We start from the raw sequence: 16,855 nt of genomic DNA, 5'->3' as shown, positions 1-16,855 counted from the left end.
CTTACAGACTTGTCGGCTTAAATACTCCTAAGTTTTATACAGAGTGATGCATTAACATTGCCATTTAAATTAGTTTCTCACAAAGGCGTTTTAGGCGTAATAGTCACAGCAACTGGCTATTCCGATAGATATCATTGGGACGATTCCAGCTCATAGCAAATGTTGTGTGTAAGACAAAAATATTATAGCATTGAGTTTTATATAATCTGTCCACCTAGTGGTGAGTCTTGCAACGCTACGCTTACTAGTGCGAGGCCACCATTGTTAAGCTTGGAATCTTAACTAAAAGTTTACGTAGATTGTAAAAGTTTTGATAACATCTAAAAATGATTATTTAGTACTTTTTCAAGTACATTAATTTCTCTCAATGATATAATTTAATGCATTACCCTGTATATTGCAACAAAGTATACACGGCTAATACAATTATAATAAAGTATCGTTTGTCCGTAAAGATTACCTACCATCTATCTACCATATACAATATTAAAAGTCCAAATATAATTGAATTACCTATTATACATCCGTATATACAGTGAAAACTAGGATTTCCGTCAGACAGATATTTTTAACAAAACCTTAAAAAAGTTTTTATATACAATAAAATAATGAATAAGTGAATAATCAAATAAATGAACGTAAGTGAAATAAATCATGAAACCATTAAACCAAATAAATTAATTTAAGAAAATGTAAGAAAAAAATCTATCTTTTTAACATCGAAATTTTCTGGAAATATAAGTCAAATGGCAATGAGTTTGACCACGCATGTCGCAGAACCGATGACAGCTTGTCGGCAGATGCAGTTCGAGGCTGATTTGCTGAACCAAAGATTAGATCACTGGTAGAAGCTAGATCAGAATTCAACCGAGATATTTGATACTTGGATAGGCCTAGAGTTTTAAGAAAGAAACCTCATAAACAATCACGCTCAGCTCATGCTTGTGCTTTCTGACTGACATATTGTTCTAAAAAAATTACATAAATAATATAACACATTACTTGAGCAGTTATGTTTTTAACTTAAATATAAATAATTGTTCAAATAATAACAAGTACGGGTAAAACAGTATAGTCGAAATTAATTGTACGTTACAAAACTAAATTACATATAAATGGCTCCTCGGTAAGCTTTGTAAATGTTAGTTTGGGAAATCAAACACAATTATTATTTTAGTTATGGTGATTTTATTTTCTTTTTCAGTGTTTTCTACATTGTTTATTAATTGCGATTAAATTTGTTATCGAACATTTGATTTGCAATTAGTTTTAGCTCGTCTTTCTTTATCTTTAATCTGGAAAAGAAATTGTTTTATTTTAATATTAATTCATTTTCTTGTATTTTTTACTTTCATACCGAATTAAAACAGTCTTAAATATTCCTAATGATTTACTGCTTAAAATAAAAAGAAAAAATTCCTTTAGCATACACCATCATTCTACTTAAGAGACATAAGCAATTTATGTTATATTTATATTTTCATTAAAATTAATTTTATACTTCTTCACAGAATTCCTCCCACTACTCGTGTAAAATCATTATACTTACAGCCTTTTATAAGTTATCTCAAGTATCAGCACGACAAGAGATATCAACATGCCGTACAGAGTAGCGATGAGAGCAGGGTACATGTCAGTGATGCCAACGCTGCTGAAGGTGCTGATGCTGCCAGAACAGCGAGGCTTACCAACGTGCAAGCGACGATGGATGTTTGATTGAATTCCAGTTTCGCGGATCTTCATAAAACTGTAATATATTGGATTTCGAATATTATATTAATTTACCGTTTTTTCTCTTTTATTAATTAAGGTTCCATATTTTTTCTTTCATATTTAAGTTTAGAAACAGTAAATTAACATTAAAAAATTACAAAACTAATTAACACTGAAAAAAACGTTCTTTATTTGTTTTTACACGTATTTTCTTGACATTAACATCGACTAACTTGATTTTAAATAAATCTTTATACGGTGATCGCTTTTGTCCAGGCAGCCACGGGTCTATTTCGTTGATGTAATCAATTTCTACAAGATCACATTTCTCATCCTCTTGGTATGTTTCCTGGATTAGCCTGTATCCCGGATTTAGCTCCATGTGAAATGCGAATAGGCCCTTAAAAGAAGATATTACTAGTGCAAAATTTGAAAGTCGATTAGCTAATTAATTATCGTGCCGACAAAAATATAGGTTAAATAAATTAAATTAAATTAGCAAAAATTAAATTAAATTAGCTTAAATATATAGGGTTTCTGCTATTCTCTAATGACTTAAATTTTCGGACTTAAAATAAATAAAATTAATAAACACCACATCAATGATTATCAATTTATCGATCACTAAAAAAAATACAAAGATTTTTTTAAAAAGGTGTGTAGGTCTTCTTCAAGCACTATACTTGTATATATTTTGTCAGACAAAATGTATTAATAAAAGTTTTAGTACCCGTCTTATTTTCTCAACTCCTTCTTTCATGGTATAAAAGTTAGGTTTCTTCCCTTTTGGTGCAATCTTTTTGTTATAAATAGCTTTCCTTATAGGCTCATTTAGTTTCTGAAATAGACACCCAAATATAATAAGAAACATATTTGGCATTGTATCGTTATAAATATTTAAAATTGTACCTTAAAAAAATAACGATTGTATTCAAAATCGCTTGCGCCAAGTTTAAGAGGCGAGTTGAGGAGGTCAGGTAGAGATCTCACTGAGGAACTAGGAGCTCGGAGTAGGACCACGATATTTGCAGAATACGCTGCGTACAGGATTGTTAATGCGATGAATAATAGTAGAGTTACACATCGCCCTATGAAAAGAAATTTTTTAAAAATCAACTCAGGTACACTCAAATCACTGAGCACTTCATTCATATTGAAATTTAAGAAAATAATGGTATTGTACTTTAATTGTACTCTCATTACTTAGAACGATATCATCATTCGCATTTATAGAATTACGAAAATTCTGACCTGCCGCATATCTTGGTTCAAGAGTACAACCCTGCTGGAGAACAGCACCGATGATTAAAATCAACACGTCTGCCCATGATCCATCTAACTGTAAGGGATGCTGTAAAACCAACCCATATTATAAGAACGGATACTACTCATAAAGGAAAATTATAAGACAAAAATACTCGTAACAAATGCTTATATGGTCAAAGTTAATTTGATAACAGAACACTTACAAATAGACATGAGAATACAATAGACATTATAAAGAAATTTTGCGTTATATTAGATGTATATTCAAAATTATGTTACATGCACAACTAACGAACTTCATATATACTGATAATTACGGTATAAGTCATGTACATTTCGTTAATGACGAATTGTAGTTATACTAATAAAATATTTTAAAATCTCACCATTCCCACAGTAGCTTCCCATTTTGAAGTAATGTATAAAAACACGGCGCAACCCAAAACACAGATGGCTATAGCAATCCATACCGCAGTAGTGAAGGGTAGAGCAAAGATATTCTCCAGCAAAGCCAAAGGCGGTTCTCTGAACACGAACCTGACTGCAGTTGATCCTACCATGGCTATGTAGTCTATGACCTTCATGCGCTCTTGCGTGAATATTGTTAGCGTGCCTAAATAAGTAAAATGTGAATGAAATCCAAAAATTAATTTTATAAAAGTCTTACTGTAGGCCTCTATTTTTTCTTCTTACCGGTCAATGTCGAGTAGTATATAAATCGGTTAGATAACAAGAAATATTTCATTTATCCTTTTAAAAAGCATTCCTATACTATATCAATTTTTCACCTTTTAACATAGATATTTGTTTTCAAGATTCATCCTTTTCAAAAAGTGATTATTATATAGGTAGTATATATTAGTGATATTTAGTTGAAAAGTTGGAATTATTTTGTTACTTGAATTTATGGGTATGAATTTATTGTGACTTTTAATTGAGAAACTAAAATGTTACATTAACCAGTTATTGCTGTGTTTTATTAGGTTATACAAAAGAGTACCTAGATCAGCTTCCTTCTTCAGAAGATGATCAATTATCCCTTGCCAATTACCATTCTTGTCCTTGTAACCCCAAGTGTGAGTGAATATACGTTTTTCCGTAGCGTTTAACATTTCAAAACATATTTTGACAACCATATACGACATCTTTGTTATTGAGTCTTGATGTAAATTTCTGTAACAAATGTGTATATGTATATAGGTACTAAAAAGCCTGTAATCGTCATTGTGATCGGTAACGGTCACAACATTAATTTGCACATCGCAAAGTTGGAAAAGTTTGACAAAAATTTGTAAAGAGTATAAAGATGTCTGTCTTGTGTGGCCGTATGTTTGTTATGCGTTTGTGTTTTCTGCCTTCTGATATAGAATTTTGACTTACTGGGGGCTGTTGAGCATAAGACTTAATGCAGTGGAAGAATTTCTAGGCCTGAGACTTTATTGCAACATTATTTCTAATAACTTTTTGAATGTAATTTAAAAATTTTAAGGACTACACACACATTCAATTAATGAATACATGTAAGTAGCACATTAATAAACATTAAGTATAATCTCAAAATACTTTTTCTGAGAAAAATTAACATAAACTACTACTATTGGTTCTACTGAATTAATTCAACGTCTTTTTGATAAGCGAAACTTAGGATTAATTTAAATATTTGTGAAAGGTTCTGCTCTTTAAAATAGCTAATGTTGGTAAAGTGTATCGACGTTGTTTATGTTTTCTTTTAACTGTGTGGTTACGGCAATTAAGAATTGAGCCACCCCCTCTCTTCCCGTGGGTGTCGTAAGAGGCGACTAAGGGATGACACAGTACCACTACCACCTTGGAACTTAAAAAGCCGACTGATGGCGGGATAACCATTCCAACCAACCGACCAACGACCGACCGACGGGCAGCAGCACCTTCGGTACGACAAAGCCAGCCCTGCGATCACAAACCCGCCTGCCCAGCGTGGTGACTATGGGCAACACACATGGTCTCACGCCATTTTCGACGCGAACTTGTGGAGGCCTATGTCCAGCAGGGGACTGCGATAGGCTGAAGTGATGTTTTCTTTTAAAACTATCTTGTATCTGAACTAAGGAGGCGTCCATTGATTCATTACGTGAGCTATTTTTCGCTTAGTTTAGACTCCCCCCCCCCCCTTAGGTGAGTTTTTGTAAGATTTTCCTGGACACCTTACGTGAGATTCACGCTGAATATAATAGAGATTGACGGAAACCGTATATCATATACCTGAACAGTTTATTATTTTCCATCAGTTCATTTATTTTAATTAAATAAAATTCAAAGCAAAAACTAAATGATTTTAACAGCCATGAGATTTATTTTAGCGGCTAAATAAGCACTCAATATAGTTTTTATTTTAATATCTGTAGTATTTAATATTTTTTGAAGTTGATGTGAGATTTTCGATTGTCCCCCCCTCGGTTTAAATAAGACTTGGTGAGATTTTTATGGACCCCTTCCCCCAATTCTAAGCTCACGTAGTTAATGGATGTCCTCTAACGCTTCTGTTTTACAAATTTTTTTTATACAAGTTTAAAATATAAATTGTTGCTTGTGGTTTGATTTAATAAACCCTTTTTACATACTTTGTATAGTTATAGTTCAAAGTTTGAGAAAGGGTCTCTGCCCTTACCCAAGCTCTCAAACTTTAATACATTATATGACAAATCACGAGTATGAAAGAGATATGGTTAAGTAAAATTTCACACAAAGACACAGGGACAGTCGTTCTTTCTTGATTGATTGATTCGGCCTGTGTCACCCCACTGCTGGGCATAGGCTTCTTTTTCCATGTAATAGAAGGGTTGGAGCTTAATCCACCAAACTGCTCCACTGCAGATTGGCGGATATATTCCCTGTCACGAGTAACGATCGCTATCAGATATTTATGATAATTTGACAACAACCGAGACCGACTGCTTGACGTAGTGTCCGAGGCACCTACAAGGCCAGATACCCAGACCAGAAATAAATATTTGTACAAAAATTCGCTACTAGCGGGAATGGAACCTGCGACCGCCAGTGTGTAGGCACTAACACGGTACGCTCACCACTACACCAGATCGGTCGTCAATAATAAATCGTCCTTTATCAATGGAAAAAAAAATTAGATGTATGGTACGAACAGCCTATCATCCAAATGCTTCCTCGTCTCGTTGCTATCAGTTATCACATTAGCCATAGTCAGAACGTGTCTTCGTAGGTTTTGCCTTCTAATCGATATCACTCTCGTCTCTCTATAGTCTTCAATTGTTCCGTATTTTGTTATCTGAAAACGAAAATATTCCGTGACCGGGATTGAATTGTTGTAATTCTTATTATTTTTACAGTTAGACCTTCCTGTAATAGTTGTTTTATATTATATTGTAAAGTTATTTTATAAATTTGGTATCTATTAAAATAGTAATTTTAATTTTGATAAAACAGCAATAAAATTGAATTTTCGTATACGCTGTTATTAATGTTTATCAAATTGAAATTCACGACGGTGTGTCGTTAATTTCTACGAGAGTTGAGAGCATTCAGACTTTTCACTCTTTTATTCGCAATCAAAGGACCTGTTAAGATTTATCTATCGTTAGTTATCGTATATTTTTGTCTGTTTTAATATATTTTTATAGGAGTCAACAATCACTGGAAATAAAATATTTAGGTTGCTGAACCGTAATCAACTATTTCTATAAGGCTTAAGAATTTCGTATACAAGTAATTAGTCCATGATGAATTATTGTTATGTCAGCTGACATTTTACTTGGACTTGATTATTCATTAATCATTCTAAACATTACAAATGACAAGTTAAATTATTAAAATTATTAATATAAAATGGTACTTGTGTGAAAGTACGTTACAACAGAACGCTTACTCATATTTGACCCAAAACAACAAAAATAATTCGTTACACTTTTAAATATTGACAAGTGTCTCAAATGAGTATGTCATAAATCAATGAAATATTTTACGTTCGAATTTTATTAATTAATACTTGAATTTATTATTAAATGTATTAATCACAACCACTCCTTTAATTGCTTTCGATCTAATAGACACGTGACGGCAAATGTTAAAATACAAGTATTGCTAAATGAAAAAAATAAAATATATACCTATTTTTCGGTGACGTTGCACACGTTATGGTCAGTCATTATAAGTCCGTATAAGAAAAACTATTGAGTGCCCATGAAAGCTTAAAAATCTTTTAAGTTAAAGATTCCGGTCAAACTGGGTCAATGTCGTAATTTATTTAATAAATTATGTAATAGGTACTTAATTATTATCCGTAAATTAGAATTTATAACACATTACTTTTTTATTAGTTTTTCACATACACATTAGCAATAAACAGAATTTAAACAATAAGAGAAACGTACAATAAATAAACGTTACCTAGAAATGGTACCTACCACATTAGTCAATTCACTTTTCTTTCTAATATTTTGGAAAGTAACATGTAAAAAAAAAAAAATTAACTAATATTTATTACAGAAAAATAACACAAATAAAAAGTAAAAGAACATTTTTCATAATTATGAATCTGATTCTGAAATATAATTTATATAAAAAATAAAACAAAATAAATAAGCGGTCATTACCTCTATTCTATTTCGTTCTTCATTGCCACCAGCCATTACATCAAAAGTGCTATTTTCTGCTGTGTCTATTACTACACTATATTTCGGATTTTCAATTTCATCGCTGGAAGGTCGCCAAACGCCTCTTGTTGTGTAAATAACGTCTGAATTTTCAGAAATTTTGTAGGCTACAAAAATAAGGTGTTTTAATTGTTGTCGATCTTGTAATTATGATGAATATGCAAAGTGAACTGTATCTTGTAGCATTATATAAATCTAAGTGGTATTCTTTTGCTAGTTATAATTGTGATTTTGCACACATTTTATTAATTTGATACAATAAGTAAACAATAATAAATTATTGTATTAAAATCATAACATCTTTAGTAGAAAATTACTACATTGTCAAGTTCATCCGCATACAAAATATTGAGATAATGTGACACCACTTCATCTAAGGGTTGGTTTCTGATAGACTGACACATTGTTATACAAATTTTTAACACCTAAATTTAATTTACTCTCAACTTTTTTTTCCCATTTGTTGATTTTATCATTTTAACTTCTTTTATGACCTTTTTAATATCTCTTTTAGACAAAAAAAAATAACAAAAAAAACTAGTATAAGCGAAATCAAATTTATAATTTAAAGTATGGTAAATGAATATTATAAGTTTGTGAGTACTTAAAAACAGCTTGTCAGTAGTAAAACCTTATTAAGACGTAGAAACAGATTCATTAAAGATAAGCGCACACTATTTATTATTCATTAATTAACATTTAATTTTAAATCAATGCGCAAATGAATAGTGATTATGATTATTTCGAAATAGTATAAAATATCAACTATTCCTTTTTTAGGATTCTTTTTATTTAATTTTTTGATTTAAGGTTCAATTTTTAACTAGTTACAGAAATCTAGCTAGGATACATGTAGTTAGATTGGGATTGGATCAAAATGTGAAAGACTCGTTAATAATTCACTGGATTTTATTAAACATTATTTAGACGTAGTCGATCAAATTCGGGATTTAGGAGTAATACTAGATAAAAGTTATCCTTCACTGCTCACATTGATTCTATAGTCTCCAGATCCTTTAAGATGCTAGGGTTCCTATGGAGAAACTGTAAGTACTTTAAAAATATATCTGCTCTAAAATGCACATATAATGCCCTAGTTCGTTCCATTTTAGAATATTGTTCTAGTGTTTGGAACCCGCACTACCATTGTCATATTGGTCGAATAGAGCGTATACAGAAGAGATTTCTTTTCTACGTTGCGGTTCACCAAGGCAAAATAAGAGAACTGCGTTCTTATGAGGACCGGTTAAAACACTTTAACATCACCACATTGGTCGATCGCCGTTGGATTGCTGACCAAATCTTGTTGTACAAGATTTCTAAAGGCCTATTGGACTGTCCACGACTGTTGTCTTGGATTGGTTTTGTTGTTACAAAGCGTAATTCTAGGATTGTTAACTTTAAGCCACTGTATGTCAAGGGATATAGAACCAACTTGGGCTTCAATAGCTTGTTGCCGAAAAGTCGTCGGGATCATAAAATTTTTTATCCGAAAACAAAGATAGACATATTTCACAGTAGTTTTGGTGCAAATAGAAAATTAGTCAAACATTTTAAAGCTTGTAACTTAACCTAAAAAATGATTCTCTTAACTTTTCCTATAATTATTATTCTCTCGCCTTCATTATTTTGACTTAAAATGAGGAAGCTGTGTTTGCCTGTAATTGGATCTACATCCTAACATGACGATTTATATACACTATACTCTTAATACTATATTTGATGTATATCTGTAGGTAAACCATTAAATAAAATATAATTGTGTTTGCTCGCAAACGAAAAAAAAACCGACTTCAATTACATCGACGAGTAATACAACGTAGATCGACGCAAAAATAGTCAAGTAACTACGCGTTATCAAAGATTACTCAAAAAGTAGTTATCAGATCTCAATAAAATTTATATGTGACCACATGACAAACATCAGCTATCGATTAAATTAAAAATTATCAAAATCGGTACACCCAGTAAAAGTTATTGCGGATTTTCAAGAAGTTCCCTCGATTTCTCTGGGATCTCATTATCAGATCCTGGTTTCCTTATCATGCTGATATACGGTGCTGATCCCATCATCAGATCCTGGTTTCCTTATCATGGTACTAAAGTTGGGATATCTCCTTTCCAACAAAAAAAGAATTATCAAAATCGGTACATCCAATAGAAAGTTATGCGGTATAATACAACGTAGGTCGACGAAAAAAGCGTCAAGTAAAAACGCATTATTAGATATAACTCAAAAAGTAGTTGTTAGATCTCAAATAAATTTAAATGGAACCAATTGGCACACACCACCTTTCGATTAAAATAAAATTTGTCGAAATCGGTCCACACAATCAAAAGTTCTGATGTAACATACATAAAAAAAAATACAGTCGAATTGAGAACCTCCTCCTTTTTTGGAAGTCGGTTAAAAAAATAAAAATAATAAAAAAACTTGTTGATTGTTGTTGATCCATTTGTTGATTTTATCATATTTTATATGTAGGGGTAGAACTTACATGGGTGGATAGTTATTCAGAAATAAATGCCAGAATATTTTAGTTCTTTTTTTATATTAAAATAACAATTTTTTTTTAAATAACTTTAACTTTTCTTCAGTAATAAACAACTAAAACAGCAATAGCATTTGACCATTTTCCATAAGTGCCTATTATGAAAGCGAGGTAGTCATTGGGCGTTTGGTAAGGCAGGTAAAAATAGGTTCTCAAAATGTAAATAATGGTAAAAAGATAAATAAACACGTAAATTTCTGAAACGTAGATGCCATTTTTATAAAATTACTTAAGCTTTGAAACTCGTAATGGCTAAATGTATTTATTATTTATCGCTAAATCAAATTGTCCGCTGCGTAAAACATACTTTGGCATTCCATGAATCAAGATTACGATTTTGTGACATTAACATATATTTTGGTTTGTTTACGAAAGTCTATTGCAAAGTAGGTTCATTTATCTCTGGTATATCTTCACGGAACATTGATTTTATATCATGAGGCATAGGAAGAAATGCCTTGTTCAAAATATAGAGCAGACTGACTGATGAATTAACTCAAGTTTAGATAGAAACACATACAACATTTGAAGGCAAACATTTGAACATACATGTAGGAAGGAGGTCACACTGTAATTATAATTATACTGTAAAAATAGATAAGATTCACACAGTGGTGCAGGTGCCGTCATACATACCTTCAATAAGGTGGTACTCATCATTATTGACTTTCTTCGCAATCACCACGTCGCTGTTGAGAGGCATGTCGAGTTTATTAAGTAAATCAAATTTGTAAGATCCTATGTTAGGATCTAATAATAGCCATCTGTATGGCGACTTGAAGTATCCTTGATCGCTAGTCTAATTAAAGGAAAGGAGAAAATTCGTTATGATCGTTTCATCGTAATCAAAAAACTGCCTCAATCAAGTAGGCTTTAAATAATCTTCATTGAAGCACAGCAGGAACAGGATGTTCAATAACTAAAGCAGGCTAACAGGAGAAATACCTCAATCTTACAGATGATCACAGCTAAATAATAACGCTCTCAAGTAATCTTGCGTACTAATTAATTATAGTTAAAAGTCAAGCTACCGCCAATTCGTATTGTTAAGTATGCAGAGAAAAATCGGCAAGATGCCCCGCATCCGATAAATTCGAATAATTTGTTGCAAAGTTAAACGCATCCAACACGGACACTGCAGTGTGTAAAAAATAATTTAAAATAAACTCTTAATTAACTGTAGTAGGGCGCAGCAGGAATTTCCTGCTCAAAATATGGAGTAGCCCGACTGGGGTAGTACCTCGACCTTACAGAAGATCACAGCAAAATAATACTGTTTTCAAGCAGTATTGTGTTCCTGTTGGTGAGTAAGGTGACCAGAGCTCCTGGGGAGGGATTGGGGATTGGGTCGGCAACGCGCTTGCGAAGCTTCTGGTGTTGCAGGCGTCTATAAGCTACGGTAATCTCTTACCATCAGGTGAGCCGTACGCTTGTTTGTCGACCTAGTGGTGTAGAAAAAAAAAGTAATGACATAATACAGTCGCTGAAGTTCTAACACCATGTTTATATAATTAAATTGTTGGTACTTTTGACATTACGATACCAAATAAGGTACAAAGTAACAAAAAATGTCTGTATCTATTCCGACAAGCGATTGGAGTAATCTTTAAGAACGTTACCGTCACGAAACCTGAATGTTCTGTTAACTTAATCATATTACAATTAACGAAAACAATAAAAACCTAAAACCAAAGTATAAATTGATGCTTGTACGTATCAATACAATGAATGATGGTACACTGTTATATGTATATCTCGCTACAAATAAAAGCAATGTAAAGCGTCACTCTCAAGCGTATTTACACGTATTCGCGCGCGTTATTTCTTTCTTAAGGAGTAAATATATCCAGTAATATAACAAGGACATATTTAATCTCTCTTCTGAAAAGTTGACAGTTTTGACGTACGTTGCGTTAGAACTTCATACGCAATTTATTTATTACACTAGCTGACTCGGCAAACGTTGTCTTGCCGCTAAACGCTATTTAAAAATAGGAGTTGATGGTAGAAGGGTGAAAATTTAGGGTTGTATATATTTTTCAACGCTAAATCATAATAAAATAATATTTTTTCTAAAAATTAAAAAAATAATAATTTGGGGTGGACTACCCTTAACATTTAGGGGGATGAAAAATAGATGTTGTTCGATTCTCAGACCTACCCAATATGCACACAAAATTTCATGAGAATCGGTCAAGCCGTTTCGGAGGAGTTGAACTACAAACACCGCGACACGAGAATTTTATATATTAGATATGTATCTATAATGGGGGGAAAGAATTACACCTGAATTAAAAATGCTTCTACAGCCGGACACGATAAATCAGCCAGTATCAGTATTTGATGCAAAAAATATTCGCTTCTATTAGCTTGAAGAGAAGGTGCTAAGAATATGTTTTCATTGAACAGTTTCTTGGTCAGCAACATCGTTTCAACTGCAAAAAAAAAATATCGCATTTAGACAAGCATTTGATTAATGTTTACACGATTAGTGATTGCGTGAACTGGATTGTGGGAAATTGAAATGTCTTGGTGTTAGAGGTTTTTTATATACGACGGATCTAAGTGGTTTGATTGTTTGTTTGCTTAAATTTATAATTATTATTTTGATTAAATGCGGCTCTTGTTTCTTGGCACTTGAGTGATTTATGTTTTTATTACCATACTAGCTGTGCCCACGACTTCGTCCGCGTGGAATTTAACAAAGTAGTTATTATTCGGTTCGCAGTGTAAAAAATAATTTAAAAAATCTAAAATACAAGTAGCCTAAGTTACTGTTATTAAATCAGCTATCTGCCAGTAAAAGTCCCGTCAAAATCGGTCCAGCCGTTAGAGATTAGCCGGAACAAACAGTCAGACAGACAGACAAAAATTATAAAATGTACCGTACATATATAAGACATTAGTAAAAAGCGGTTATTTTAATATTACAAACAGACACTAAAATTTTATTTATTTGTATAGATTAAAATATATTTATTTTTACGTTACCGATACATTAGGGAATTGTAAACATTTTTTAATATCATATCAAAAATCGACCGTTCCAGCGAGGATCGAACCTGTGTCTCCGACTTACCGTGTCGGTGCTCTAGCCAATTAAGCTATGGAATGATGTACCCACTAGATCGAAATTTTTGATTTGATGATTTTATATTCAGTTTTAAGCGACTGCGGCGACATATTGAAATATTATTTACGTTTTTTCTCTATTGTAAAAATTATATTCACGTTTCAGCCTCTGTAACATCCCACAAGTTGGGCGTAGGCTTTTTTCTCAATGTAGGGGAAGCAAAATTATATTACGATATTGTTATTCTAATCCTTTGTGATTTTAACCGACTTCCAAAAAAGGAGGAGGTTTTCAATTCGACTGTATTTTTTTTAATGTATGTTACATCAGAACTTTTGACCGGGTGGACCGATTTCGAAAATTTTTTTAATCGAAAGGTGGTGTGTGTCAATTGGTCCCATTTAAATTTATTTGAGATCTAACAACTACTTTTCGAGTTATATCTAATAATGCGTTTATACTTGACGCTTTTTTCGTCGACCTACGTTGTATTATACCGCATAACTTTCTACTGGATGTACCGATTTTGATAATTATTTTTTTGTTGGAAGGGAGATATCCCTAGTTTAGTACCATGATAAGGAAACTAGGATCTGATGATAGGATCCCAGAGAAATCGAGGGAAACTCTTGAAAATCCGCAATAACTTTTTACTGGGTGTACCGATTTTGATAATTCTTTTTTGTTAGAATGGAAATATCCCTAGTTTAGTACCACGATAAGGAAACCAGGATCTGATGATGGGATCCTAGAGAAATCGAGGGAAACTCTTGAAAATCCGCAATAACTTTTTACTGGGTGTACCAATTTTAATATTTTTTAATTTAATCGAAAGCTGATGTTTGTCATGAGGTCACATATAAATTTTATTGAGATCTGATAACTACTTTTTGAGTAATCTTTAATAACGCGTAGTTACTTGACTATTTTTTCGTCGATCTACGTTGTATTACTCGTCGATGTAATTGAAGTCGGTTTTTTTTCGTTTGCGAGCAAACACAATTATTATTATCATTAGAAATACATTAAAATTACCTTGATACGTGTTTAGTTGCATTATATATTTAAATTAATAGTGTATTTTTTAAATAAAATTGTAAATAAATAATTTAATACCAAAAAATAAATTAAATTTATTGATGTCTAATTTATTTTATCTATAGAAAGAAAATTTTAATCCATCTATAGATTTGTATAAAATATAATTATGTATAATAACATGATCAAATGTATTATGTATCTGGAGCAGTAACCTCCTTAATCGTCTTAAACACGTACAGATGAAAACCCGTTATAATACTTATATTAGTAAAATAAAAGAATTAGTTTGTTCGCAGAACATATCATCTCCCAGTCTAACAGCCGATTCGAAACAAAAATTTATTGTTACACAATACAAGTTGCCTGATACGGAAGATAGACTAGTCTTAGGCCGTAAAATATCACACTACGACTTATAAGAAGTAGTGTTCTGTGTTCTGCAGATCTAAAGGAAATGCTTGAAGCAATAAATTTATGAAAAAAAAAGACAAATGAGTGAGAATGAGAGTTTAAGTACTTTTTAATTTAAAATGAACACGCACATAATCTACATTGCTCACGCCATTTTTTATCTATTACAATGGCATACATTTATACCATATCGTAGTTTTTATCTATTTATTATTGATTTTTTCTCCTTAATTTGTGCACACTTCTATTTAGCGATAAGATCGCCTTTGTACATCTTGTATTGTATCTTTCTTTATATGTGTCTGTATTTCGGTGTACATTGAGAATAAATAAATAAATAAATAAAATAAATTTTAAATTAATTGAAAGAAATTTGATATTAAAACTTACAAGTGAAACCGATGGAGTCGTGTTGTTTTATTAGTCATTTTATGAATTATAATATCAAGTGAGTCTAGTAGTAATTATGGCTTAATGTCTCAACTTATGTTATTATAATCAAGTGCAATGGAACCAGCGCGCAATGTTTATTTCAAATAACTTTTATATGAACCTAATAAAAATTATAAATAGTATTAATGTAATAAATATTGCGATACTTTATAGCTCTAAATATATTTTTAAGTTGTATTGGAATAATAACGTTAGTATTTTATTTTCGTTATGAAAGGATTATAAAAATACGTTAAATATTAAAAAAAATATCAATTTCAAACGTAACAAGTCCTATTAGTCCTATAAAAAGGCTGTAACAAGTCCTGTCTTGTACACTGAAGATTTCTTTGATAATTTTCAGATAACTCTCCCCACCGTGCCTCGGAGAGCACGTTAAGCCGTCGGTCCCGGTTGTTATCACGTACAATTGATAGCGATCGTTACTCATAGTAGGGAATATATCCGCCAACCCGAATTAGAGTAGCGTGGTGGATGAGGCTATGATTCTTCTCCTACATGGGGAAAGAGGCCAATTCCCAGCAGTGAGATATTACAGGCTGAAGCGTCTTATTTCTACTTACATGGTGTCCAACATAATGTTGGAATTAACAAAGACGTTGGTTTGTCTTCGAAGAGTACGAATGATGTTACGAGATTCATGAGATTTAAATCTGAACAACTAATATAAGGCGAGCAGAGAATGAAAAGAAAAAATAAGTTTTTATATTTCATTTTGAAGCCGTACAATAGCCAACGAAATACAATTTACTGAGAGTTTATGAAAAAATGAAATAGCAAAAGCTCGTTTACAGGCAACATTAAATATTAAGCGTATGGCATAATTGAAGAGACAAGAAAATATTTTTTTTTTATTTTCGTGTACATTCGTGCAGAAATTTCTTACATTACTTATATATGTTTTATTTATTTTTGTATTTAAAATTAAAACAACGTCTCTGACGTGATTAACTTATCAACTTATCAACCATCGAAAACGTCATACATACATATTATACTATTTCATATACATTGCATTACAAAAATTTGATACGAGGAAATGAATACTTTTTATAGATGGTAAAGATATTAAACATACATAAATATATTAAACATTTAATGAATATTCGTTGCAGTATAATTTAGTCCAGTAATAGATTTATTCTCAAAGAGGAAAACACAAGGTATATTAGTAAACAAATTGTATGGGTGTAAGCTAGCTAGAGATAATAATTTTATAGTTACAAATTGACATATAACATAAAGCTACGCTTAGATAAACCATTGTCATCGATATATCATTAACAGGGATTCAAGGTATAGTTTGTTCCGTCTCGCAGTTCGTTCTAAATGCGATTGTAATATTAAATCTGTTAAATAAAATAATTACAACTAGCATTCTGTGTATCTAATTGTAATTGGCATCCTAAGGGCTTTGCTTTGGCAAACCTTCGCTGTCAATACAGCGCTCCCTCGGGAGCTTTGACTACTTCATTTTCCAGGGAATACAGCACAAATTGTTAACTTTTTTAGTGAGATCTCTACAGATCTTGAACAATAGACTATGACTGAGGTAAAAGTATACTTCACTTATTTTTACTTAAATAATTTTATATAACCCATACGTAATATTATTCATTCATTGCTGTAAATTACACTTTTACCATTGATAGTACAGGAGTACATAAAAAATTCTCTTT

At 31.8% G+C, this 16,855-nt stretch overlaps 1 protein-coding gene across 1 annotated transcript; it reads right to left on the bottom strand.

The window, feature by feature from the left end:
- Positions 1-1,545: 1,545 nt before the first annotated feature.
- On the bottom strand, positions 1,546-15,890 carry LOC123661661 (probable glutamate receptor). Its single transcript, XM_045596612.1, has 12 exons — positions 15,740-15,890; positions 12,485-12,633; positions 10,835-10,997; positions 7,683-7,753; positions 6,120-6,301; positions 3,980-4,152; positions 3,366-3,592; positions 2,965-3,064; positions 2,623-2,801; positions 2,444-2,551; positions 1,947-2,113; positions 1,546-1,747 (listed from the first exon to the last, which is right to left on the bottom strand). The coding sequence occupies exons 1-12, from the start codon at positions 15,888-15,890 to the stop codon at positions 1,546-1,548; spliced, it is 1,872 nt and encodes a 623-aa protein (XP_045452568.1).
- Positions 15,891-16,855: the final 965 nt, after the last annotated feature.

This window comes from Melitaea cinxia, chromosome 17 (assembly GCF_905220565.1).
Source record: "Melitaea cinxia chromosome 17, ilMelCinx1.1, whole genome shotgun sequence".
NCBI lineage: Eukaryota > Metazoa > Arthropoda > Insecta > Lepidoptera > Nymphalidae > Melitaea > Melitaea cinxia.
The sequence above is the reverse complement of the archived record's forward strand: the minus strand, read 5'-3'. Positions and strand labels throughout refer to the sequence as shown.

What these genes read in the sequence shown, in the direction of transcription:
- LOC123661661 (XM_045596612.1), bottom strand. Translation starts at nt 15,890, where the DNA reads ATGAAATATAAAAACTTATTTTTTCTTTTCATTCTCTGCTCGCCTTAT. An exon ending in TGAACCAAGATATGCGGCAG is followed by an intron (nt 2,802 to 2,964) that starts GTCAGAATTTTC and finishes TTCTTTTCATAG; the next exon opens with GGCGATGTGTAACTCTACTA. An exon ending in AAAGATTTATTTAAAATCAA is followed by an intron (nt 1,748 to 1,946) that starts GTTAGTCGATGT and finishes AATATATTACAG; the next exon opens with TTTTATGAAGATCCGCGAAA.